The sequence below is a fragment of the Protopterus annectens genome, chromosome 7.part1, assembly GCF_019279795.1.
Source record: "Protopterus annectens isolate FY-2018-M chromosome 7.part1, PAN1.0, whole genome shotgun sequence".
Taxonomy (NCBI): Eukaryota; Metazoa; Chordata; order Ceratodontiformes; family Protopteridae; genus Protopterus; species Protopterus annectens.
In genome coordinates, this window is record NC_056740.1 from 251,692,667 (window position 1) to 251,720,170 (window position 27,504).

General features: G+C 44.9%; 1 protein-coding gene across 6 annotated transcripts in view; it reads left to right on the plus strand.

The window, feature by feature from the left end:
• The window catches only part of TASOR (transcription activation suppressor), a 2,736,533-nt gene that overhangs the window by 1,338,959 nt on the left and 1,370,070 nt on the right, over positions 1–27,504 (plus strand). For all 6 annotated transcript variants that reach the window (XM_044078696.1, XM_044078698.1, XM_044078701.1 and 3 more), the window contains exons 12-13: positions 642–714; positions 797–871. In XM_044078696.1, coding sequence (XP_043934631.1) covers positions 642–714; positions 797–871 — 148 coding nt within the window. The remainder of the gene's footprint in view (positions 1–641; positions 715–796; positions 872–27,504) is intronic.

The window sequence follows — 27,504 nt, forward strand, 5'->3', positions numbered from 1 at the left end:
GGGGGAAGTGGGTTTTAGGCTGGTGGGGTACTATCTATAATAAGAGTGCTTTATCAAGGTGCAAGTACTGTAGGAGTAAGTGCTAGGCTTTACAGATAGAGAATAGTCTACTTGGGAATCAAGTAGAGATGAACTTTTCAGTTATAGGATATGCTGGTTAGATCAGCAGTACAGCTCGAGGAAGGTAGTTCTAAGGGAAAATTTGAAGAGTGGAATTTAGATGGCCCGAATAGTTTAACCGCCGCTGCTCTTGTGTGCAACAGTGGCAACTCCGCGCTAACGCGCGTTTAGCGTGTTTTATAGCAGGGGGCTGAAGGGAGCTAGGAATTGGCCCAAAACGACCAATGGACTACTAGTTTCTGGCTGAAACTTCACCAATTCGGAGAAAAAGGCTGCTCAGTGCTTCCCACTCCCACTGGTAAGCAAAGAAACTTCCCTCCTTCCTAATAAGGCAATGGATCAGTAACAGGAACTAAAAACAAAGCCCAGGGATCAGCAACTCTGAAACTGGACTACTCTAGTTCAGTAAGGTGGGAAAACAAGAGATTTTTTTTTTTTTTTTACTGGATATGATTATTATTTTTCATGATCAATTTGTATTATATTGCTGTCTTTATACATCACATTTTTTCTTATTTTAGGTTCTGGTAAAACGATTAATTGATAAAGGATTCCTGTACTTGCTTTCTCCTTTACAAATGGCATCACCATATGGTATGTAAAACACGTTTTAACTGAATTAAGTTTCCCAAGTTATGTTAAATGGACATTTACATTGTTGTTCATGTTTGTTTAGATTCCCAAGGAGGGAGGGCTCGCTATCTCATGGCACTGTTTATGTTTCATGAACCAAGAAGTGTGGTAAGATGTGGTAAGCATTTGCATCAGATAGCTGTTTGATGGTATTAATACGATTGGTAGAATTCTAATATTGAATGTATTAAAAACTTAAATTCTATAGACATCTGTGTCTTTGGGGGGGGGGGGGGGTTGCTGGAAAGCACTGGTCTTCTTACCAGATTTTAACTCCCCTGTTGGGGAAAACTTTCCACTAATTTAATTTTCTGAAGGAAAACTTGTGATGCTCATCATATTGATCACTGCTCTACAGTAGCATTAGCTGTGTGGGTTATATCCTGCATAGGATATTGCAGCGGACCAGCTTCAGGACACCTTCCATGCACGCAAACCATCAGTCAGCTCAAGCTGAGCTGACTAAACAGACTTGTAATAGGTGCCAAGCCACTCAGACCTTTCCTGCCACTGAAGAGTATGGTCCTGTGAGGCTATTGAGGATCGACAGTCAACTGTTCAGGAAAGCTATTTTAAAGCTATACATTTTAATGAACTGTCACAAGACGGTATAGTACATGTAAAAGTGAGCACTTTTTTCCCCTGACAGTTTTAAAAGTTTTTTTCAAGTACATGAAAAACTTTTTTTGTCAAGAAATTGTGTTTAATTTACTTTTTGTGGCTGGTAAAGTGTTTAAAGTGCTTTTTACTGTATTTTTATGTGAAAAACTTGACATTTAAAGATGTCTAAATTTTACTAGCTTTTGCTGCTTGTTTTCCACAGGAAAGAGGCACCATTTTGGCTTGACTGTGGGAACAGACTCATAGTCCCACATTTGGTCCTTCTTCCAGATACAAAAAAAAAAGTTAAGCAAACAACTTTTGCCTCCACAGTAGGTGGGTGACTGTGCTGTGGCTATTTATTGTACCTCAGACCACTCATCTTCCCTGTGGTGTAGCACCTATAGCCAACTCTGGACATGGGAAAAGGAGAGCCACTCTTGTCAGTCCTGGAGAGGGAACAGGGAAGACTTCCCCTTTTTGTCAGAATGTTGTGCCTATCCCTGGGGTAGTTGCTGCTGCCATTAATAACACTATTGGCCCCATTTTTCCTGTGTATATAAAAAAAGACATAGAAAACTAAACCTGTACCAGCTCCTCTTAGTATTTTTAGATGAGAGTAGTTAACTGGGTCTGTCTCAGGGTTTAATTTAGGCTGTTGAGCCTTCTTATAAATTAACTTCTGGTAAAACAGAGGGATACCTATTTCCTGAAGAAATTCAAGATTCAGAATCTGGCAGGAAGATGAAGGGTACAGATAAAGGGTTTTCTTCTCAGATTTCTGATTCAGACTGTGAGGAGAGTTCAGTTTCTGATTCTCATTGTGGGGGTTCTCTTTTTCTGAGACTGTTTCCAGAATGTGCCAGTGTTTTCAGTGGGAGAACACTGAGGTTTATCAGTCCCTCAGAAAATACTATGAGCTGTTACAGAAGGACTTTACAGAACCTTCACCCATTTCTTCATTTCTGTCAACTTTGGCTGATGTGTTGCTGCCTGAAAATAGCTGCCTCTAAAAAAGGTAGATGGGATGGATAAAGCTCCTCAGTCTTTTAAGATTTTTCATACTTTTCCAAAACCTGACCCAGCCGCTGTAGCTTTATTTAATCCTACTGCTAAGCAGTTGATTCAAAATGCTACTTTCTTTTTTTTAATTTCTTCACATCTTTTGGGTTTCTAATACCATGATGGGAATGAACCCCATTCCTAAGTCAAAGTACAATTAAAGTTCATGAAGTTAGTATTGTTTCAATCTGTGTCAGCCAGAAGTGCTCTTCGCAGCACCCGCAATATGCCCAGTAATGACTTATCCTACAATTCGTAAACAATTGTATATTTTTTTTATAAGACCCATTGCTCCTACTACTGTTGGAACTGTCTGGGTCTCTCTCTTCCACATTGTGCTTGATTCTGCCTGCAAATCCTGATATTTTATGACTGTCTCTCTCTGTACACAAGACACTGTAGTCTCTGGGTATGGCGATGTCAGTATCAATGCTACTTTTGTCTTCTTTTCATGGACCACTATATCCAGTTTTCTATCATCTATCTTTTGAATTGTTGGTAATGGGTGATCCCATGTAATGTAGACTTTATTTTCTGTGATGCTTTGTGGCTCGCGTTTCCAGTGTTTTTCAGCCACTTCAGTACCATAATGTTTGCACAATCTCTAGTGCATCAGTATTGCCACGTTATACCTTTCAGTATACAGTCCTTCTGCCATTAGTATGCCACAACCGGCAATGAGGTGTGCAACTGTTTCCAATTCTGTTTTACAAAACCTACATTTGTCTTTTTCTGAAACATGTTCAATGGACTTTGTAAACTGTGTATGTAGCCCAGTATCTTGGGCTGCCAGTGTTAACCTTTCATCTCTTGGTTTGAATTTGCCTCTCCTTAACCCTTCCTGCGTTCATTCCTGATCAACATGAGGTTCTTCCAGAAATTTTCTATACTTGCAACTATATTTATGCATTTTTCACGTTTCTTGCTTTATCTGGTCCTTCACATTATATTCTTTTGTTTGTTTTTTGGCACACTCTGTTGCTGCCTGATTTTTATTTACTTGTGGTTTGATTCTCATTCTTGCTTGATACGGATATGCTTCTGCTAGACTAAGTAGGGAAGTCATCTTAGATTTATTTTCATGTTTCAAAACTTTCACTACTTTTGGGTCTTGTGAGGTCAGCAGATGTGTGTAGTAACACAATTGCAGATCTATACATGTAATCAATTTCAAGTAGTCCCATCCCTCCTTCGGAACGTGGAATATATAATCTTGGTATACACTGATTTTTATAAATCATTTGGTGAGCATGAAGCATCCTTCTTGTTTTCCTATTTAATCTATCCAGGACGTTTTGGGGCCAGTTCAGTCACTCCAAAACTGTAAGTTAGGACAGGAAAAGCAAATTGGTTTATAGCTTGGATTTTGTTCCTAGGTCAGTGCTGTTTTCAGAATTAATTTGTCTTCTAAAGTATTCCTTACTAAGTTTTATTCGCATTTGTTCATGCTTTATTGTTGATCCTTCACCAATATTTATACACTACCTCTTGCTTAAGTTCTTTTATATCTTATTCTTGTCCCAAACTGATGTTTTGCAAGTGCTGCAGTTTTCCTGCTTTAAAGGTTACATCTGATGTTGTGAATCTTCATTCACTCCTTACTGATGGGTTTTGGTTCCATTCTCGGAACCAACTCGGCCAATACACAAGCTTGCACCAGCCACAAAGCTAAGTCCTAGCCATAGTGCCCCTCTACATCAGATCTTGTTTGCAGCGTACTTCTCAAGACGTGCCAAGCCCGCTCTCAGCTAAGTAGTGAAAATTTCTCTGTGTGTGTGTGTGTGTGTGTGTGTGTGTGTGTGTGTGTGTGTGTGTGTATATATATATATATATATATATATATATATATATATATATATATATGTGTGTATATATATATATTGCTGAATACCTTCTAGTCCTTCCTTCTTGGCGATTAATAGTTCTCTTTAATGTTGTACTTCCTTTGTGAGATTTTTTCCCTTTTTCCTACCTTTTGGTATTGTTAGTATCGTTGTTACAGGCCCCTCACTTATCCTTGTGGTAGTTGCTTTTACCATTGTTGGTATTTTCCCCCCTTCTGCCTTTCCTATTAAAAAAAAAAAAAAATTTCTTTGTGTGTTTATCTTTAGAATAATTTGTTCTTTAGTATGAAGTAGTGACTGTATTTCTGTCTGGTTTGCCAGAATCGTGACATGATGTCTGACTAAAAGGGAGCGACCGGGTTCAAGCAGAGTGACAAATGTGGGCGAAAGATGGCCAAGTCTGAGGGGCATCTTTCGTGTGTCTGCTGTCTCAAAGTTCCTCACCTCCAGATGAAACCGCCATGCGACATTTGCAAAAATTTTAGCTTTTGCACTTCGGCAGAGCGGAAAAATACATTAATACTGAAGGGATTACTAAAAACTCCCTTTTCTGAGGCCCTTTCTGAGGTGGAGGTCTCAACACCTCCTAGAAAAGAGGAGAAAAAGAGAAGCAGTTCAGTTCCGATTTCTCCAAGTTCCAAGGAACTGAAATCTTCTCGGACAGTATCTGAACAGACACCAAAATTACCAAAAATGTCTGCTCAGACTGTTATGGCACCAGAGCCTATAACTCTCTATGGTGCCAAAGTTGGTAACATCTATCATGGAACTGACAACTTTGATACCTGCTTTGGTACCGATAGTTAATTCGGTGCAAGACACAGTTTCGGCACCTGCAATGATTTCCGTCATGGCTCCATTCCTCAGTGCCGAAAACTGAAATTTTGCCCAGGACCCAAATACTCACCTACAATCGACCCTTTTTTGGACAGCAGTATAGTCCTTTTCTCGAGAGACTGGACCCTCCTTCTGGAGTATCTACATGTTTTACCAGGAGTCTTTCTGAAATGGACATATTGAGGCTTGTCTATCAGCTCCAATTCCAACTCCTACCAAAATCTCCCTCCCACCTGGAGCCGAAAGTTTTTCCTGCACAGACTGACATATCCTCCGTCAGCCTCTTCTCAGGCTTTGGAGCCCTCTATACCACTGTCTATCCCAGTGCCTACATCTTTGGTTCTTGTGATGGTAACCTTCCATGGTTTCGGAGCCTACCCCTTTCCGAGCTGATCCACCCTCAGGATCGTGACTGGTAGTTCGGCTCCAGTTTTTTCTATGGTGCTGTCTACGGTTCTGGTTATTTCAGCAGCTCCTGGTCCTCTCAGGGCTCCTATCCTGGAAGTGGGCTCATCAGAGCGGGGTGTGATCCCGTTCCCGAGGTTGTCCCTCTCTATTCTGGACTCCCATCCCTCTTCAGGTGGGCCTGCCTTCCAAGTGATGGAGAGGGTTCTTGCATCTACAAGCATGCAGTTGGCACCTCCAGCATCGGAACTTGATCTTTCCCTTTTGTCCGGCATGCAGTTGACACAACCCACTACGTAGGGACTTTGAGCACGGGAGCAACAAGAAACCCTGCTCCAGGGCACCCGCTCTTCGAAGTCTTCCTCAGAAGATCCCACTGAGGAGCCACCCAGAAAGAGAACGTGCAACAGGAAGCATGTGGATTCCCCTGAGGAACCTATCACCAAAGATATAGATTTCCATGAGGGAGAATGGGTCCCCATGGTCACCTCCTCAAGATGTCTCATTTGGAGATATACTGGAGATTCTGAAACAGAGGGGTGACTGGAAGCCCATAAACCCTGTATTCTTGCAAGTCTTCCGTGCTCAACTTTCTACTTCCTGGTTTACCCCACCTGCAGATGAGCTGATTAAACTCCTCATGCGGCATGCCTGGAAGGCCCCTAAGAATGTTGAGCCGGTTCCCCAGAGGCATGATAAAAATTCTCTCTCCACCAAAAGACCACCCTCACTGGTCTGGAGGTTTGGAAGTAGATTCCATGGTTGTGGCGGAGGCCACTAAGAGAAAACTTGCAGAAGAAAATTTTGACACTTCATCCTTCAAACAGGGCGAGAAGCGGACTTGTGCGTCAGTGACCTTCACCTTATGGTCACCGAATTACATGACACATTTTACATGTCTCCAAAGGACCTGATTACAGAACTTTCTGGTACTTTGGCAAGGGTATTACCTGAAGAGGTGCGAGATAGTCGCTTTTCAGCTTGCCACCCTAGAGTCCATTTCTAACTCCTCCATGCAGTTGGTAGCTCATACAACCGAGTTGGCAGCCAGAGCAGCCGCTTCAGGTGTTGTCATGAGACGTCACTCCTGGATGCGCTTATGTGACTTTGCAGACCCCTTCAAGTCTTCCTTCGTCAATTCTCTTGTTGTTTGGCCCAAAAGTTTAGGGCACATTAGACAGGTGTGAGAAGGATGGAAAGACCCTATCTGCTGTGGGCATATGCTTTCCCACCCCTCAATGATCCTACTCCAGGAATCAGAGAGGTGGAAAGATGTGGCTCAAAAAATCCCAAGGGCCTTTCTGCGATGCATGTGGCGAGTAATCCCCCCAGGGCAGAGGGGGGAACTCATTGAGAAGACATCCCCTACCGTGGCAGAGGGGGCCCGCGAATCTAGGGCTCCAGAGATTCCTTCTCTGGTCAGCCCTGTCAGCACTCCTGAAGAGTGGGCCCGATTGCTTACTTGTGGAAACATTTGGGGGACATTTCGTTCTGCACCACTTGGCCTGACAATCGATAACCTTAGACTCATGGGTGCAGAAGTTAATGACCAGAGGTTACCATATCCCCTTCGCCTTTACCCCAGGCCTCTTAAGGTGAATCCCCAGTGTTCCACCTAGTTAGAGGGATGCAGCAATACTAGAAGTCCTAAAACATCTAAGGAAAAGAGTCATCCTGCCAGTCCCACCAGACCAAATGGGATCCGGATTTTACTCAAGGTTCTTTTTAGTGCCAAAAAAGACAGGGGACTGGAGGCCAATTTTGGATCTCAGTGTACTGAACAACTTTGTCAAACAAGCAAAATTCTGGATGGTTATGGTTCAGTCCCATTCTTCCATTTCTGGAGAAGGACGACCGGATGTGCTGTATAGATCTTCAGGATGCATATTACCACATAAAAATGGACAAATGATCCAGAATATACCTCCGCTTTTGGCTGGGAGTCTGTCATTAACAGTTTTGAGTAGTGCCCTTTGGTCTCTCCACAGCCCACAGGGTGTTCACCAAATGCATGTCAGTAGTAGTAGCTCACCTGAGACCACAAGGATTTCGCATGTTTCCATAGCTAGATGACTGGCTCCTTACTGCTCAAGCCAGGAGTCTACTGCTTCAAGCCATATCGTACACTCAAAATCTGGCAGAAAAGCTAGAGATCTCAAGAAAGACACAAAAGTCAAGGCTGATAACTTAAAGCACAGAGTTCATTGGGGCAATGTTCAACACAAAATCCTGCCATGTCGCCTTAACTTGTCACAGGCTACTAAGATTGAGATCTCAACTTCAGATAATGCTCTCTCAAAATCTTGTCCCAGCTCAACTGGTTCTACAACTCCTGGGCTCGATGGCTGCTACAATCACGCTGGTTCCACTAGCAAGATTCCATATGAGGCTGTTCCAGTGGCTCCTAGCATCTCATTGGTCTCCTTTAACACACCTGATGTCTTACCCAGTCCGCATAACAAACTGATGCAAACAAGATCTGAATTGGGGGATGAAGCCAGAGTAGGAGTTATGGTGTTGTCCCCCCATCCCCCCTCAGCCCAAAGACACAGTGACCACGGACGGATGTTCTTCGTGTTTCACTGTTGCAGTCATCACATTTGGGTTATCTGCTTACAGTAGCCCTCAGTCGGCCTGATTATCAAAGTCTTGGGTCCTGCGTCGGCTGGTGTCTCATCTTCTGTGACGTCAGGGGGTATAAAGCATGCAGCCGATGCCATTACATCAGTCTTTCTTGTCGTGCGGTGCCTGTAGCATAAGCAGTTCGCAAGTGCCAGTCGGCCAACTCCTAAAATTTTTGGTTTCGAGTTTCAGAACCAAAGTCTTCAACTAAAGCTAAGTACCCCATTGGGGAAACTTTTTCTTGCTCTAAACTGATGTCAGTAAAAGTCATTAATTGCATTTCTTGTGGAAAGCAAATACCTCATAAAGATTTTAATTCATACTGTATTCCTTGCCTAGGCCCTGACCACGACATACCTCACTGTCGGTTTTGTGCCTTATTTAAGCAATGAACTACTCTCACAAATTACTTTTTAAAAATCCTACTGCAGATCCTGAGACCATTTCACAGGGACCCAAGGGCATTAAGTCTACTACTGCCAAAAATCCTACCCCCTCTGATAGAGACTCCAGGGCGCCGGATAGATGGGTTAAGAAGGTATACACCTCTGAAACCTTGGCCATTAGGGCCTTAAACTGCCAGTTTCATATGTTAAAGTATCAGCAGCATATTATTGGATTGCTTAAACAGAAAATTATGTTGATTCCTGACTGTGCTGAAAATAAGGATTTACAGGATTTAATGCATTCTGCTGAACAGGTTGGAAAACATACTTTGCAATGTGGTTTTGATTCACTAGAGGCATCTTGCAGGGCTGCTGTCACTGGGTTTGTACTTAGAAGACATGATTGGCTTAAGGAGCAATCTTTGCCAGATCTTGTTAAAGCTAAATTGCTGGATGCTCCCTTAAATCAGGACCGCCTGTTTGGCAACAAAGAGGAAGTTCTTAAAAAGATGGAGGAAAAAGCTAAATCTATGCAAACTGTTAAAATTTCCTACAAGTACAGCCCCCAAGATTTAGTAGGCATTGGCCCTCTAAGAATTGGTCCTTTCCTGCCTCTTCCAGGCCTTCTCAGTCTAAACCCAGAACCAGCAGAACACCCAGGCTTCAGTCCCAGGGTACGCACAGAACTAAGCAGTGGGGAGCTCCCACTTCCAAATCAGGGAGTAGTGAGACTCCCCCCTGTGGTAAGTTGTCTCAATGACTTAAATTTAAAACTTCCAAACACTTCTCAACTGACTGCTCCTTTAGGGGGAAAGATTGCTCTGCAGGCCAAAAACTGGGAACTCATTACCCAGGACAAATGTGTTTTAAATATAGTTTCCCAAGGATACAGATTTCACTTTCACACGTTACCAACCCCAAACGGTTGGCCAGATCTACCCCCAAATCAGTGGGCAGAGGCTCAGAAGCAAGTACTCTCTCTCTCAAGCTTAAAGGCTATTCAACATGTACCAGAAAAGGGACAAGGTTTTACTCAAGACTTTTCCTGGTACCCAGAAAAGACAACTCATGGTGTCCTATCCTGGACCTTTCTATCTTAAACACCTTTTTGGTGATTCCAAAATTCAAGACACTAACTCTTCACCAGTTGCTTCCTATGCTAAGCAAAGATGCCTGGTTGGCAACACTGGATTTAAAGGAAGCCTACCTGCACATCCTAATCAGGGAATCTTGCAGAAGATACCTATGCTTCAGAGCAGGCTACATGCACTATCAGTTCTCTGCACTGCCCTTTGGCTTATTTACTGTGCCCAGGGTATTCACAAAGTGCCTAGCTCCAGTCATTGCATTTTGCAGGCAAAGAAATATTCAAATGTACCCATACCTGAACGATTGTCTAATTCAGGCAGAAAGCCAGGACATACTTTTGAATCATCTGGCATTTGTACAAAAGGTGCTAACTTGCCTGGGGTACACCATAAATGAAAAGAAATCACATCTGGTATCCTGTCAACAAATTTATAATCCTGGGAGCAAGCTTGAACACAACTTCCCAGCTGGCTTTCCTCATGCCAGAGAAACAAATTCATTTGACAACCTACTTCAAACTAATGGCCACAAAAACCCTGCTATCTGCAAGGCAAATACTGCAAGCCTTAGGGTTCATGGCCTCCTGCATTCTACTAATTCCATATGAGGAAACTACAGTGGTATATAAAAAGCCTATGGTGTCAACATTCTCAGGATCTAGAAGCAATGATTCCTATCATCCCTTGCCAAGGTTAGAGTTCCTTTGGTGGGCAGAGGCTTGCCACCAAGACAAGGGACTATCATTCCCTCTACCCCTGCCGCCCAAACCCTAACAGACGCGTCAGACTATGCATGGAGGGCTCACCTGGCAGGGAAGTGCATTCAGGGCAAATGGAACCCTAGTCAAATGCACCTGCATATCAATCAAAAAGAAATGTTAGCTGTACAGAATGCTCTGACAGCCTTCAAGGACTACATTCTTCCAGGACAATTAATGGTAAAGACGGGACAACACCACTGTTATGTGGTACATAAACAAGCAGGGGGTACCCATTCTTACTCCCTCTGCAGACTAGCTATGGCTCTGTGGAACACAGCCTTGAGCTACCAAGTGCATCTGCAGGCTCAGTTCCTGCCAGGAAAACTAAATACACTGGCAGACGAACTAGGCAGAAATCTGATGGATCCACACGAGTGGAAACTGGAACCAAAGACTGTTAACATATTGATAAACAAATGGGGGAGCACAGATAGAGACCTGTTTGCCTCCCCCCCAGAACTACCAATTAGACAAATTCTGCATAAGGACTCCCCACAAACAAGCTTGGAAAGTGGATGCTCTGTCCTTCAGCTGGAAAAATCTATCAGTTTATGCCTTTCCTCCTCTGCCGCTCCTCTCCAAAGTACTACTAAAGATCAAACAGGACAAACCAAGGACGATACTGATTTAACCAGGCTGGCCACGCCAACACTGGTACCCACTCTTGTGCACTGTGTCACTGCTGGCTTCATGGCACCTGCCTCAGACCCCTACCCTGCTGTCACAGCAGAAGAGCCAGATTCTGCACCTCAGCTTCAAACCCTGAACCTGGCAGCCTGGCTAATTACTTAGTATCTCCATTACCATCCCTCAGTAAACAAGTGTTCAATGTCATTTTGTTGGTAAGGAGGCCTAGTACTAGAAAATGCTGAAAAATGGAAAATATTCTGTGCCTGGAACAAACTCAAGGGAGGGGCACAGCAGCGCCCATCTTACCTCAGATTCCTCAATACTTAACTGAGATGCTTCACAAGGGCCTTTCTTTTTCCTCCATCAAAATTCATGCCTCAGCCATTTCAGCTCATTACAACACAGAACCCACCCCTCTTCTCTCATCCACTGCTCAAGCAGTTCCTCAGAGGGGCCAAAAACTTAAGACCACCCAGGAGAGCCCCAACTCCAGCCTGGGACCTTAATTTTGTATTGGAAAAACTCTCTTCCTCCTTTTGAGCCAACCGCAAGTGCAGAGTTAAAATTCCTTTCTTGGAAAACAGCTTTCCATTTAGCAATCACTTCAGCAAGAAGGGTATCTGAATTACAGGCCCTTATGGCAGTGGAACCTTTCATCATCTTTCATGCGGACAGTGTCCCTCAGGACCAATCCCTCCTTCATGCCCAAGGTGGTATCCAGTGTGGCTTTTAATCAGTCCATTCATTTGCCAACCTTCTTTTCTAATCCACAGAACAAAGGGGAATGGATACTGCACTCCTTAGATGTTCGCAAACAACTTCGATTTTACTTGGACAGGACTAAACCTTAAAGGAAATCTGAACAATTGCTGGTGGCATTTGCTGCAGGGGCAGAGGGGAAGGCTATTTTAAAGCAAACTATTTCTAAATGGATAGGCCATTGCATTCATTTCTGCTAGAAGCACCATGGAAAACCTATCCCACAGGGGATTAGACCCCCATTCAACCAGGGCTGCATCTACCTCTACAGCCTTTCTCAGAGATGTCCCTACCAGGGACATCCTCGAAGCTCCTACCTGGACTTCTGTGCATACTTTCACCAAGCATTACCATTTGCCAATTTTCTCTAAATCCAGAGCTGGTTTTGCCACTGCAGTCTTGCAGGGCCTTATATCTGGTCCTAATGCTATCTAAAGTCCTCCTCCCATCCTTAGCTTTGGGAAATATACCCAAATGTGATGACTGCAACAGTGAAACACAAAGAACATAGTACAGTTGTGTACACTTAACATAAATGTAGATGTTTGAGTGTATTCACTGTTGCAGTCCTGGTTACCCTCCCTCCAGCCCCTAACTTCTTTTGGGTATAGCTCTACTCTCCTTTACTATGCTTAAAAGCTTTTTGGTGTATTTGCTTTTTTGTTGGATGTATACTTCCCATTAGGGGGACACCTGACATCTGGGGCAAGAAAAACTGATGTAATGGCATCGGCTGCATGCTTTATACCCCTGACTACCTGATGTCACGAAAGATGAGACAGCAACCGATGCAAGACCCATGACTTTAATAATCAGGCCGACGGAGGGCTACTGCAAGCAGATAACCCAAATGTGATGACTGCAGCAGTGAATACACTTGAATATATACATTTATGGTAAGTGTACACAACCGGACTTTCCCTGATTGTGTGGGGGGGCAATTTCAGGGAAAGACCATCCAAGGCACTTGGTCCCCCTTAGAGGCCAGACTGCATGTCAGTGTCCTAGAACTGAGGGTAGTGCTTCTAGCGTTGCAAGCATTCCAAACAACCCTTCCGTCGGGGACAATTGCTGTCCAGTCAGACAGTATGTCAGTAGTGTGGTACATCAAGCAAGGAGGAACCAGATCCTACCCATTATGCCAGGAAGCCCTGAGAGTGTGGCAATCGGAGATGGCTTCCAATCGCTTTCTGTTAGCAATGCACATTCCCAGGAATGCCAGTCTGATTGCAGACAAACTGAGCAGAAGCATTTTGATACCTCATGAGTGGTCTCTCAACTCCGTAGTAGCGACACAAATTTTAGTCGTTGGAGCCGGCTTTGCTTCCCTCTTGAACCACAAATGTAGCACCTTCTTTGCCCTGACCGCCTCCCTCATGGGGAGTCCCCGAGAGATGCTATGATACTGAATTGGTCCCCGGGTCTACTGTATGCTTTTCCCCCTATTTCCCTCATTCCACAGTTTTCGAAGAAAGCACAATGGCTGAGAAGCAAGGTAATCCTCATTGTACCCTGTTGGCCCTGTCAAGTTTCGTTCTCCTTTCTATGGCCTCACTTGGTTTATAGTTCGTGGACCCCGGATCCAACCCTGGGACTCCTATCTCACCCACAGGGGCTGGTCCATCCCAACTTTCACAGTCTCAAGCTGACCAGTTGGTATCTCCACTTTTGCTGATTGCCAGGTAGATGAACCTGTCTTCCACAGTGTGAAAGATTCTTCTGGCTTCTCATAAACCCTGCACCAGGAAATGGGTCAGATTTGTAATCTGGGCTAAAGAAGGAGGAGTAGACTCATTCTCATTCCTGGTCTATAAGGTCTTAGAATACCTCTCGACTCTACTCCATTCAGGAGCCTCAGCCTATACTATTACAGTTCACTTAGCGGCTATCACCAACTTTCATGATGGCTTTAACGATTCTGTATTAATGTCCCACTATCTTTCCTTCATGAAAGGAGTTCAGCACCTCAGACGACGTATTAAAAATCCTACTGAACCTTGGAATTTGACTTTTGTCTTACAAAACTCTAACCTGTTCACCTTTCGAATCTTCTGCCACATGTGACATGAAGTTTGTATCCTGGAAAACCTTATTCCTGGTAGCCGTCACCTCAGCCAGGTGGATATCAAGAGTTACAAGCTTTGTGTGTTAATCAGCCTTATTTCATTTTCCATAATGAGAGTATCACTTCGAACTAACCCTTCCTTTTTGCCCAAAGTTATTTCGAATTCAATTCTCAACCAGTCCATTGATTTAACAGTCCTTTTCCCAAAATTTTCTAACAAACGTAAATACTGCTTACACCTGTCGTACCTTAAGGGATCATTTCCAATGGGAGAGTCAGGACTACGCTTAGTCTAAAAAGAGATTCAGGGAATTCTTAGTCTTCCACAGCACAGACCCTTGGCCATCCCCCCAGTCCTAGATGTTGTGGAGGATGTTTTCCTGGAATCCAGCTTGACTCCTGACACCCTCCCAGAAAACCAGACAGGTACTGTAGAGTCCCTGACTCTCGCAATTTTTATTTTTTTTAAATGCTACTGCTGGCCCTGAGGTAATTTTTTCAAGGGCTTAAAGGGATTAAATCATCCTCTGCTAAGAATCCCACCCCCCTCAGATAGGGATTCCCGTACACTAGACAAGTGGGATAAAAAAGTATACACCAGTTTCTGATAACTTGTTGCAGTTAAACTCTTTTTTTTCTAGAGGCTCCTTTAGCTGTTTAAAACTTTCATTTAAAGGCTCACTGCTGCTTTTCAGCTGTGAGAAACATTTCTGCAGTTTGTTCTAAGTAGTGGGGATATTTGTAGCATTTCCATATTCAGGCTTGTATTTGGGCCTAGTGTGTGTGGAGGCTGTGTCTGAGCACATATTCAGGGAAATCTTGGTTTAGCCAAAGCCATCAGGCATTTCAGTGAGAGAGAATTGTTTGAGGTCATTGGCTAACTGTGGTCACCTGGACTACAGCTGAGACTAAGCACCTCATTGGTTCTTTTGAGATTTCTTTCTTAAAAGCGGTCTCAGGTTTCAACTTTCTGTTACCTAAAAAGTTCAGTTGTGAGTGTTCTGCCATTTCACACTGAACTGATCGAAGGAAGGCACTGAGGAAACTCGGAGCTATAATATATAACATTAAGTATCCTGTTTTTTGTTTATTTTGTTCTTTATTTCTTTGTTATTTATAGCACTTTGTGTACTGTGTATTTTTCTAGCTAGTTTCACTGTGTGTGAGGTATTAACTGGAAATTGTCCACTTTTGTTAAGCATCTGTTGGGTTGTTTGTTTCTGATAACTTGTTGCAGTTAAACTCTTTTTTCTAGAGACTCCTTTAGCTGTTTAAAACTTTCATTTAAAGGCTCACTGCTGCTTTTCAGCTGTGAGAAACATCTCTGCAGTTTGTTTCCCACCATCCCTCCCTGTTGGTATAGTGTTTTTATAGTTGGTGGCTTTGCAGTTGCCCGCCCCTAGTGTAAATTTGATCTGGGACCCTCCTCCCAGTCTAGTGTCATTACCTCATTCTACCCAGTACAGGGAGAAGATTTGAGAAGGCCAATCAGCTTAGTTTCTGCTACTCCTTTCTCTCTTTCCTTTCTCTCTTTCCACCTAAATTTTTTTTATCTGCTTTTACTGTATTTGTGTTTCTTCCTACTTTATTTTGCTTTTGCGTCATCTTAAAAGTACTCAATTGTATTTATTACTGCTTGGTGTAACTCATTCTAAGCCTTTTAGTTTAAGCACTTGGGCTTCAGACCAGTTGTTTTACATTAAGAAGGTTTGTGGTCTGCACTGTAGTGGCAGAACAGGTAGCTTACATCCTTCTAAGTTGGGAACTGCTGATTGAGGGCTCAGTGTCTGTTATTCTAAAAGTGTATTAATTCTGGTTTAAGCACTTGGGCGTCAGGCCAGTTATTTTACATTAAGAGGGTTCGTGGTCTGCACTCTTGTGGGAGGAGAGGCTGGACTCTGCCCTTCTGAGCTGGGAATTTCTGGTTAAAGGCTTATAGTGCCTGCATATTTGAACTGCTTCTTACTGAAATTGGTACACCTTGTTTGCTGTAGCATAGACTAGATCCAGGCCTGCTGAATCTAGCTTTGTTTGTATAACTTGAGCACGAATCCAGGCATTCTTTGAAGTATTCAGTTGTATTTATTACTGCTTGGTAGTAACTTGATTAAAGTGTAGCTATCATTCTAAGTCTTTTGGATTAAGCACTTGGGCTTCAGACCAGTTGTTTTACATTAGGAAGGTTTGTGGCCTGCACTGTGGTGGCAGGACAGGTAGCTTACATCCTTCTAAGTTGGGAAGTGCTGATTGAGGGCTCAGTGTCTGTTTTTCTAAAAGTGTATTAGTTCTGGTTTAAGCACTTGGGCTTCAGGCCAGTTATTTTACATTAAGAAGGTTCGTGGTCTGCACTCTTGTGGGAGGAGAGGCTGGACTCTGCCCTTCTGAGCTGGGAATTTCTGGTTAAAGGCTTATAGTGCCTGCATATATGAACTGTTTCTTACTGAAATTGGTACACCTTGTTTGCTGTAGTATAGACTAGATCCAGGCCTGCTGAATCTAGCTTTGTTTGTATGCTTGTTGTTTGTTTGCTTGTTATTTCCCTGAAATGCTAATTCCACCTAAAATGCGGCTTTTCAGTGCTTCTGTGGATCCCTAGTGATATCTGCATTGCTTACTGTACTTATTTCCTTGTTTCACTTGAAAGAAAGTTACTGTTTGTCGTTTTTGCATTTAAGTTACCTGTAACACATTGCATTTAAGTTACCTGGCACTTGCTCACTAAAGCAGTTATATAAGTCAGCACTAAAAAATTAAAAGCACTACACCCTCACAAGCTCCCCTTGAATACCTTGTTCCCTTGAGTACCCTGTTCCCTATTGGCCCTTTTTTTCAATTATAAAGGAATTCCCAATACTATTCTAGCATGTTCAAAGGTCAGTTGTCAATCTCCTCTCCGGTCCAGCTGGTGAATCTGGGAATCTTGAGGCAATGTTACAACTGCCTCTTGTACACAGACAACCCTCTCCTCCTCCCAACAAATTCCCACACATGTGAGAGATGCAACCATATAGCCAAACTGGAGGCTAAGCTCTCTCAAGTCAGTACTGGCGTAACCAGTCAGGAGGAGAAGGAAACCGCACTCACTACAATTCCAGTCTCACATAGACCTACCACGACAGCAAACCAAACACATAAACATACTCAGAGGCTCTAAATAAAAATCTGCTTAAGCAGCAGAGACCTCCAAAGCAGACACCCAAGCAACCGCTACCCCAAAACAAAACACGTGCAACACATAGCTCACAAAGCCAGAGTGCCGAACAGTCACAGCCCTTAAGGCTAAACAACACACCTGATACACTTGTAATAGGTGACTCTATTGTCAGGCACACTGACGTCCCGCTCACCAGGCTGAACAAGGAGAAGGTCACGGTGAGCTGCCTGTCGGGCGCTAGGATCCGCCACATAACACAAGCACTCAGGTCACTCCAAGGCAAGTACAAATATGACTCAGTCATTGTCCATGCTGGTGTGAATGACCTGAGACGTACCTCCCTGGACTACATGAAAAGAGACATAGAGGAGCTCTCTGAGCATGTAGCCCAGGCCGGTATGACCCTAACCTTGAGTAGCATCTTACCCTCACCAAGAATGATGCCACAATATGAAGACAAGATGATCAATTTCAACAATTGGCTTAAGTATTGGTGTCATTCAAAGGGGATCCAATGCCTGTCAGCCTGGGATGACATGCTCGACAAGCCACGATGCTTCACTAGGGATGGCTTGCACCTGTCACCCCTGGGCTTTCAGATATTGGCAAAGGCTCTTGCTACCCCCATAGTGCCTTTTTTAGGCAAGGCTCAAAAGACAAACCCACCTCCATAGGTATCACAAGGGATAAGAAGCTAAGAGTAATGCTACTCAACGCCAGAAGTCTAAACCTCAAGATGCACGCACTCAAAACTCTCCTTAGCATGAACATCGATATCTGGACAGTAACAGAAACCTGGTTCAAGGCTCCCGAGAGCACCCCAGCACTACCAGGTTATACCTCATACCATGCTTTTCGGCCCCAAAACTTGGACCAAACCACAAAAGGAGGGGGGAGTATCAATATTCGTCAAAGATATCCACACCTCCAGGTTGGTGGTACAGCACGAAGCATCAGAGACTATCCATGTGCAGCTAACAGTGGGTAAATTTGCCTTCCAGTTTATAGCCTGCTACAGACCACCCTCCCAAACCCAGGAACCCCACTCGGCCTTCCTGAGAACACTGGAAAATATGAAGGTCTCTCCAGACACCATTATATTGGGCGACTTCAACTACCCAAACATAGACTGGGAGCATTACTCTAGCTCTAACACCCTAGCCCAAAGGTTCCTAGAATTTATAAACTCAAATGCTGTGGAACAACTTGTTACCACTCCCACAAGAGGGGAAAACATACTGGACCTGATCATCACCAACATGGGGAATCTATGCTCCAGACCAGAAGTGTATCCCTCACTGGTAAGATCAGACCATAAACTAATCTCACTGGATATCCACATCCCGACCCCACCCCCTGCCCAGAAAACCACAGTGAAAAACTTCTCTAAAGCAAATTTCACACTCCTCAAAACCGAGGTGGAATCCTACAAAGCCCCCGGGCCTGTGGAAACTACGGCCCAGACTGCAGAATCCTTTATAAATGCATTCTATGAACACCTTCAGGAATGCATGGATCATGCAATCCCAAATAACACCAAGACCCAATCCTCCAAAGGCAGACGTCCTGTCTGGTGGACCCCAGCCATAAACAAACTATACAACAGAAGGAGGAAGCTACTACATGATGGAGCAAAATCCCAAAAAGGGAAGGCATCTCTGATCAGTATTAGCAAAAAACTACGGGCACTCATAAAATCGTCTAAGGCCAGCTTCGAGAGAAAAATTGCACAGGACACTAAGGATAATCACAAGGCTTTCCTTAGTTATGTTAGGAACCTGGGTGGGAATTCCCAGATATGCTCAGAATTAGTCCAAAATGACAAAAAATACACCGAACCCACAGACATTGCCAACATCCTAGCTGACAGGTTCAGCGCAACCCCCCCCCCCCACACCAAAAGGCCAAATATCTATCCCAGCAGAGTGCTGCCCCCCTTTCATCTCAGATGCTCAGGTAAGAGCCGCCCTCTCCAAAGCAAAAAACACAGCATCAGTGGGACTAGATGGTGTCCCCGGGCTGCGTCCTACATGAACTCCAAGAAGAGCTAAACCCAAACCTAAAACTACTGTTCAGTCTCAGCCTTACTACAGGATATGTACCCAAAGAGTGGCGTACAGCAACAGTGGTCCCTCTCTACAAAGGTGGTGCCTCAACGGATCCTGGAAACTATCGCCCCATAAGCCTGACTAGCTTGGTCTGCAAAGCTATGGAAAGGATCATCATGGACCTCATAAATAAAGATATTGGGGACCTACAGACACTGGATCCTACCCAGTTCGGCTTTAAGGGCAGATCCTGCCTCTTAAACCTGGTCGATTTCTTTGAAACCGTCACCAAGGCCATTGAGGGGAAGGTGGTCCACACAGCCTACCTGGACCTCGCAAAAGCCTTCGATACAGTACCCCACTCAGGCATTATAGATAAGCTCACCAGCTTAAATATAAACCCCTTTGTCACTAGATAGGTTGCAAACTGGCTCAAGGACAGAACCCACATGGTTAGAATTGCTGGAGCCATGTCAGACTCCAAACCAGTTACAAGTGTCGTCCCACAAGGCTCAGTCCTGGGACCTCTCTTGTTCGGTATATATTTCTCGTTAGTACAGGCCAACACGGAAGGACTTTGGCTGACCAAATTCGCAGATGACTGCAAACTGGGCACCATAATAGACTCTCCAGCCGACACAAGCATCCTCCAAAAGGGCCTCATAAAAACAGACAACTGGTGCCAGAGCCATGGCTTCAAGCTAAATGCCAAAATCGTCTAAGGCCAGCTTCGAGAGAAAAATTGCACAGGACACTAAGGATAATCACAAGGCTTTCCTAGAATTTATAAACTCAAATGCTCAAAGTTGTTAGCAATCTCTCATTACCACCCACAAGAGGGGAAAACATACTGGACCTGATCATCACCAACATGGGGAATCTATGCTCCAGACCAGAAGTGTATCCCTCACTGGTAAGATCAGACCATAAACTAATCTCACTGGATATCCACATCCCGACCCCACCCCCTGCCCAGAAAACCACAGTGAAAAACTTCTCTAAAGCAAATTTCACACTCCTCAAAACCGAGGTGGAATCCTACAAAGCCCCGGCCTGTGGAAACTACGCCCAGACTGCAGAATCCTTTATAAATGCATTCTATGAACACCTTCAGGAATGCATGGATCATGCAATCCCAAATAACACCAAGACCCAATCCTCCAAAGGCAGACGTCCTGTCTGGTGGACCCCAGCCATAAACAAACTATACAACAGAAGGAGGAAGCTACTACATGATAGAGCAAAATCCCAAAAAGGGAAGGCATCTCTGATCAGTATTAGCAAAAAACTACGGGCACTCATAAAATCGTCTAAGGCCAGCTTCGAGAGAAAAATTGCACAGGACACTAAGGATAATCACAAGGCTTTCCTTAGTTATGTTAGGAACCTGGGTGGGAATTCCCAGATATGCTCAGAATTAGTCCAAAATGACAAAAAATACACCGAACCCACAGACATTGCCAACATCCTAGCTGACCGGTTCAGCGCAACCCCCCCCCACACCAAAAGGCCAAATATCTATCCCAGCAGAGTGCTGCCCCCCTTTCATCTCAGATGCTCAGGTAAGAGCCGCCCTCTCCAAAGCAAAAAACACAGCATCAGTGGGACTAGATGGTGTCCCGGGCTGCGTCCTACATGAACTCCAAGAAGAGCTAAACCCAAACCTAAAACTACTGTTCAGTCTCAGCCTTACTACAGGATATGTACCCAAAGAGTGGCGTACAGCAACAGTGGTCCCTCTCTACAAAGGTGGTGCCTCAACGGATCCTGGAAACTATCGCCCCATAAGCCTGACTAGCTTGGTCTGCAAAGCTATGGAAAGGATCATCATGGACCTCATAAATAAAGATATTGGGGACCTACAGACACTGGATCCTACCCAGTTCGGCTTTAAGGGCAGATCCTGCCTCTTAAACCTGGTCGATTTCTTTGAAACCGTCACCAAGGCCATTGAGGGGAAGGTGGTCCACACAGCCTACCTGGACCTCGCAAAAGCCTTCGATACAGTACCCCACTCAGGCATTATAGATAAGCTCACCAGCTTAAATATAAACCCCTTTGTCACTAGATAGGTTGCAAACTGGCTCAAGGACAGAACCCACATGGTTAGAATTGCTGGAGCCATGTCAGACTCCAAACCAGTTACAAGTGTCGTCCCACAAGGCTCAGTCCTGGGACCTCTCTTGTTCGGTATATATTTCTCGTTAGTACAGGCCAACACGGAAGGACTTTGGCTGACCAAATTTGCAGATGACTGCAAACTGGGCACCATAATAGACTCTCCAGCCAACACAAGCATCCTCCAAAAGGGCCTCATAAAAACAGACAACTGGTGCCAGAGCCATGGCTTCAAGCTAAATGCCAAAAAGTGTATAGTTATCCCATTTGGCAAAAACAAAGTGCCCACAAATTACCACATAGGTGGTAATCCATTAAGTACAGAAGTAATTAGGGACCTGGGGACCCAAGTTGATAGCAATCTCTCATTTGACAACCACATGGCCAAAGTGGTTAGAAAAACATTTTATGTAGCCCACCTAATCATGAAGGGATTCACATCTAGATCAGGGGAGGTCATCGTGCCTCTTTACTCATCCCTCATCAGGCCCATAATTGAGTACAATGCCCCTTTTGGGATGTACCTTACCAGACACCTGCAGCAACTGGAAAGACCCCAAAAGTACCTCACCAAGAGGATCAATGGGCTCAAACAGATGCCATATGCTGCCCGGTTAAAGAAACTCCAGCTTTACTCAGTGGCATACCGCCTGCTCAGAGGCGATCTGTGCCTGACGTATAAAGCCATGTCCAACCCGGAATTAATGGACATGCTGCACCTCAGAAAATCCAAATCCGATCGAGCTGCGGGCTCGAGAGACTTGAACCTCAGCACTGAAATAAATAGGACATGCTGGAGGGACAGATTCATAACCAGAGGATCCCTTCACTCTGGAATAAACTTCCAGTCCAGGTTAGGCAGAGTCCTTCATTGACTCTCTTCAAGAGGAATCCTGGTGAGTGGATGGGAGATCGTAGGTTTACCCCCGGGTATCACTTCTTGTGTCACTGTTGGACAGAGGCACTGTATACTAACCTCGAAAAAGGGCATTGCAAAATTCATTTAAAATGGGTGGCGAAAGCCAAACACACACTGGCTAGGCTTATAAATGCCCTAGGGCAGATAGCCTAGTATGAACCTATGAACCTCAGTTACTCTTGCTATCAGGGTACTAAATTGTCAGTTCCATATGCTAAAATTTCAGCAACATACCCTGGAACTCCTCAAACAAAAAATGTCTTCCTTTCCTGCTTGTGCAGAATCTAGAGAGTTGCAAGAGTTAATACCTTCTGCAAGTCAAGTAACTAAACACACCTTGCACTGTGGTTTTGACTCCCGAGAAGCTTCTTGCAGGGCAGCAGTCACCGGATCTGTCATTAGAAGGCATGCATGGCTTAATGAACAGCCCTTGCCAGACCATGTCAAATTTAAATTGTTGGATGCCCCCTTGCACAAAGACAACTTATTTGGTACTAAGGCAGAAGCGGTCTTAAAAAAATATGGAAGAAAAAGCAAAATCTATTCAGACAGTTCAATTTCTTACAGGTCCAACCACCCAGGTTCAGCAGGCATTGTCCCACCAAGCACTGGTGCTTTCCTGCTCCCACTAAGCCAGTCCAGCCGAAATAAAGAGGAACCAGACCCCCCTAGACAGCAGCCACAGATAATGCAGAGATCTAAGCAGTGGACTACCTCCACTTCAAAACCAGGGAGTTCTAAGCTAGCCCCTTATGGTACGAACTCACAGTGACTCACCTCCCCCACCCCATCCCTCTGTCCACCTTCAGTTACCCCTAGGAGGAAAACTCTCCTTTCATGCAAGCACCTGGGCCACCATTACCAACGACTGCTGGGTTCTCAACATAGTGTCCCAAGGATACAAATTTTCTTTCCACACCCTTTCAACCACAGAAGGGGTTCCCAGATCTACATCCAAACCAGTGGGCAGAGGCTCAAAAACAAGTCCTTTCCCTGCTCTCTATGAGGGCAGTAGAGCACTTTCCTGCAGAACAGATAGGCCAGGGTTTCTACTCCAGACTTTTTCTGGTACCCAGAAAAGAGGGCACCTGGCACCCCATCCTTGATCTAGCCATTCTAAGCACGTTCCTGGTGATCCCAAAATTCAATATGCTCACCCTCCAGCAGCTGCTACCCATGCTCTCCAAGGATGCTTGGCTAGCCACCCTAGATCTAAAAGAGGCCTACCTCCACATTCCTATCAGGGAATCCTGGAGGAAATATCTCTGTTTCAGGGCAGGATCTCAGCACTTTCAGTTCTCTGCGTTTCCCTTCGGATTATCTACTGCTCCCAGAGTTTTCACAAAATGTCTGGCTCCGGCCATTGCCTTTTCAGACAAAGGAATATCCAGATTTGTCCATACTTAGAAGACTGCCTAATTCAGGCAGACAGCCAGGAAAAGCCGCTCAAACACCTAGGGTACACAACAATGAAAAGAAATCCAAACGTGACCACCCAAAGGATTATATTCCTGGCAGCAAGCCTGGACACAGCATCCCAGATGGCATTCCTTACCCCAGAAAAGCAAATTTTCCTGACAGCCTACTTCTCTCAACTAGCCACCAGACCCCAGTTATCTGCAAAGAAGATCCTGCAAGCTCTGGGGTTCATTACATGTTGCATACTACTCATTCCATATGCCAGACTGCACATGAGGAAACTTCAATGGTACCTAAAAAGCCTTTGGTGTCAACACTCTCAAGACCTGGAGACTCTTATACCTGTAATTCCTTGCCTCAGAAAAGATTTTGTTTGGTAGGCAACAGAATGTTCCCACAACAAGGGACTACCTTTCTCACCACCACCCCCGCCGCCCAGTCCCACACCACAGACGCATCAGACTGTGCCTGGGGTGCACACCTGGGCGGCAGGTGCATACAGGGCCAATGGAGCCAACAGCAAATTCCTCTGAACACAGTTGATGGCTGTCCAGCACACCTTGATAGCTTCAAGCCCCTTCTCTCCCCAGGGACTGTCCTGATCAAAACAGGTAATACCACTGTGATGTGGTTACCCATGACCCTTTGGCACACAGCCTTTGCCATTCAATTCCACCTGTTAGCACAATTCTCTCAACTCTCTGGCAGACCTATTAAGCAGAAATCTTCTGGACCCACACGAGTGGCAGCTCAACAGAAGAACCTTCACCCTAATAACTCAGAAATGGGGCACCTCAAAGGTCAACCTCTTTGCCTCCCACACCACCCATCAACTCAGCAAATTCTGCACCAGGGAGCATCACTGCTTGGCTTGGAAAGTGGATGCCCTGTCCTTCCCCTGGGTCAATCTATCGGTCTGTGCCTTTCCTCCATTACCTCTCATCCCCAGGGTACTGCTCAAAATAAAGGAGGAAAAACTAAAAACAATTCTTATAGCTCCAAACTGGCCTCGCCAGCACTTGTACCCCTTGCTGCACAGCCTGTCCCCACTGCCAACATGGCTTCTTCCTCAAATTCCAAACCTCCTGACCCAGAGGGAAGGGGAATTCATGCATCCCCAATTGCGGACTCTGTTTGGCAGCTTGGCTTATTCCCTAACCAGCGATCAATCTGCCAACCTCTGTAAGCAGGTTCTAAATGTTATACGTGAGGCTAGACGCCCTAGCACTAGAAAGCCTTATGCTGACAAATGGAAAAGGTTCTGCCCCTGGATTCAGGCTACGGGAGCTAATAAGGCACAGCCCTCCTTCCCTCTCATCCTGGATTACTTAGCTGACCTGCTACACAGTGGCCTCTCTCTTTTTCCTCTATTAAAATTCATGCCTTTGCTGTCTCTGCTCATTTCCTCACTGAGCAGCCCCTTTTCTCACACCCTTTGATCAAACAGTTCCTAAGAGGGGCTAGCCACTTGAGGCCACCCAGAAGAGCACCAACCCCAGCTTGGGACCGTAACTTTGTGTTGGAAAAGCTCACCCTGCCCCCCCCTTCGAACCAGCTTTTTCTGCAGAGCTAAAGTCTCTCCTGGAAGACAGCTTTCTTTCCTGCCATCACTTCAGCCAGAAGAGTCTCCGAGCTGCAAGCGCTCATGGCTGTGGAACCCTTCGTCATCTTCCATGCTGACAGGGTATCCCTCAGAACTAACCCATTCTTCATGCCCAAGGTGGTGTCCATTGTGCCAATAAACCACAGCCCATAAGGCAAACCAATGTACCCAACACACTAGTCATAGGTGACTCTGTAGTCAGGCACACTGATGTCCCACTCACCAGGCTAAATAAGTAGAAGGTTACTGTCAGCTGCATGTCTGGTACCAGGATCTACCACATAACCCACACACATGGCACTCCACAACAAGTACAAAAATGACTGTCATTGTCCATGTTGGTGTGAACGACCTGAGATGTACCTCCCTGGACTACAATAAAAGAAACATTTAAGAGCTCTCCGATCTTTTGGCCCAGGCAGGTATGACCCTAGCCCTGAATAGCATCACTGCCATCGCCCAGAATGATACCGCAGTGCAATGACAAAATGATTGACTTCAGCAATTGGCTAAGCTTCTGATGTCATTCTAAGGGGATCCAGTATCTGTCTGCTTGGAATGATATGGTCGACAGACCACGATGCTTTGCCAGAGATGGCCTGCACCTGTCGCTCCTGGGATTCCAGATACTGGCTAAGGCTCTTGCCGCCCCTATAGTGCCTTTTTTAGGCAAGGTTCAAATAACAAATTCACCACCATAACAGGAACAGGTAAGCAAAAACTGAGGGTAATGCTACTCAATGTTAGAAGTCTAAATCTCAAAATGCACCCACTCGAGGCACTTCTTAAAACGGAGAATATCAATATCTGTGCAGTGACTGAGACCTGGTTCAAGGCTCTAGAGAGCACCCCCTGCATTACCAGGCTATAACTCGTACCACAGTTTTCGGCCATCTAACCTGGACCAGAACACCAAAGGCAGAGGTGTGTCCATATTCATTAAGGATATCCACACCTCTAGGCTAGTTGCGCAGCATAATGCATCCACAGTTGTCCAAGTGTAACTAACTTTGGACAAAACTGCAATCCAAATTGTAGCTTATTACAGATCCCCCACCATGCCCCAGGATTCCCACTCCTTTTTTCTTGATATACTGGAAAATATTGGGGTTCAGCCAAACATCCTAATAGGCGATTTCAACTACCCCACCATTAACTGGGAAACTACTCATGTACCAACTCCTTCGCTCAGTGCTTTCTGGAATTCATAAATTCCAATGCCCTGGATCATCTTATCCACACCCCCACCAGGGGCAACAGTATCCTAGACGTAGTCATTACCAACATGAGTGAACGGTGTTCCACACCTGAAATCAACTCCTCATTGGTCAGATCTGACCCATAAGCTAATCACCCTAGGTATCCACATCCCGCCCCCACCCAGCATTAAGGAAACCACAGTAAAAATTTCTCCAAAGCCAACTTCATGCTTCTTAAGACAGAAGTGGCGAACTTCATGACACCCATGCAGATGGACAATACAGTTACGACTGCTGAATCTTACAAAAATGCACTCTATAAGCACTTACACAAGTGCATGGATCATGCTATCCTAAACAGAACCAAGACGCTATCCTCCCAAAAAAAAGGAAGCCAATCTGGTGGTACCCTGCCATAAATAAACTCTACAATAGAAGGAAGAAACTTTTGCAAAAGAGAGCAAAATCCCATGAGTGGAGGAGCTGTATGGTCAGCCTCAGTAAGAACCTGAGATCCCTTATAAGATCCTCCAAAGCTAGCTACGAAAACAAAATTGCCACTGATTCTAAGGGCAACTACAAACCATTCTGTAGCTATGTCAAGAATCTCAATGGCAACACCCAAATCTGCTCTGAGTTGCAGCACAATGGCACGGAAATTACAGAAACAATGGATATTGCCAACATCCTGGCAGATAGGTTCAGTGCTAAATTTACCTCCCTCTAACCCCCTAAAGGGCCCATATCTATACAGGAAGAATGCAGAGTCGCTGTAATCACATCTGTGCAGGTAAAAGCTGCACACTCTAAAACCGAAAACACAGCATCCATGGGACCGGACAACATCCCAGGCTGCGTTTTACATGAACTTCAGAACGAACTGGCTCCAAACGTAAGCACCATGTTCAGTCATAGTCTCACGTCAGGCTTTGTGCCCACTGAATGGCGCACAGCAGCAGTTATCCCACTCCACAGGGGGGAGCCACCACTTATCCTGGGAACGATCGCCCTATTAGCCTGACGAGCCTTGTCTGCAAGGCGATGGAACATATTGTAATCGAACTCGTAAACAAATATATTGGTAATCTCCAAACTTTGGACCCCACTATGTTCGGGTTAGTGAAAGGCAGATCATGGCTTCTGAACCTGATCGATGACTTTGAGGCAGTCACTAAAGCCGTAGACGAGGGTAAGGTGGTTCACACAGCCTATTTTGACCATGCAAAGGCTTT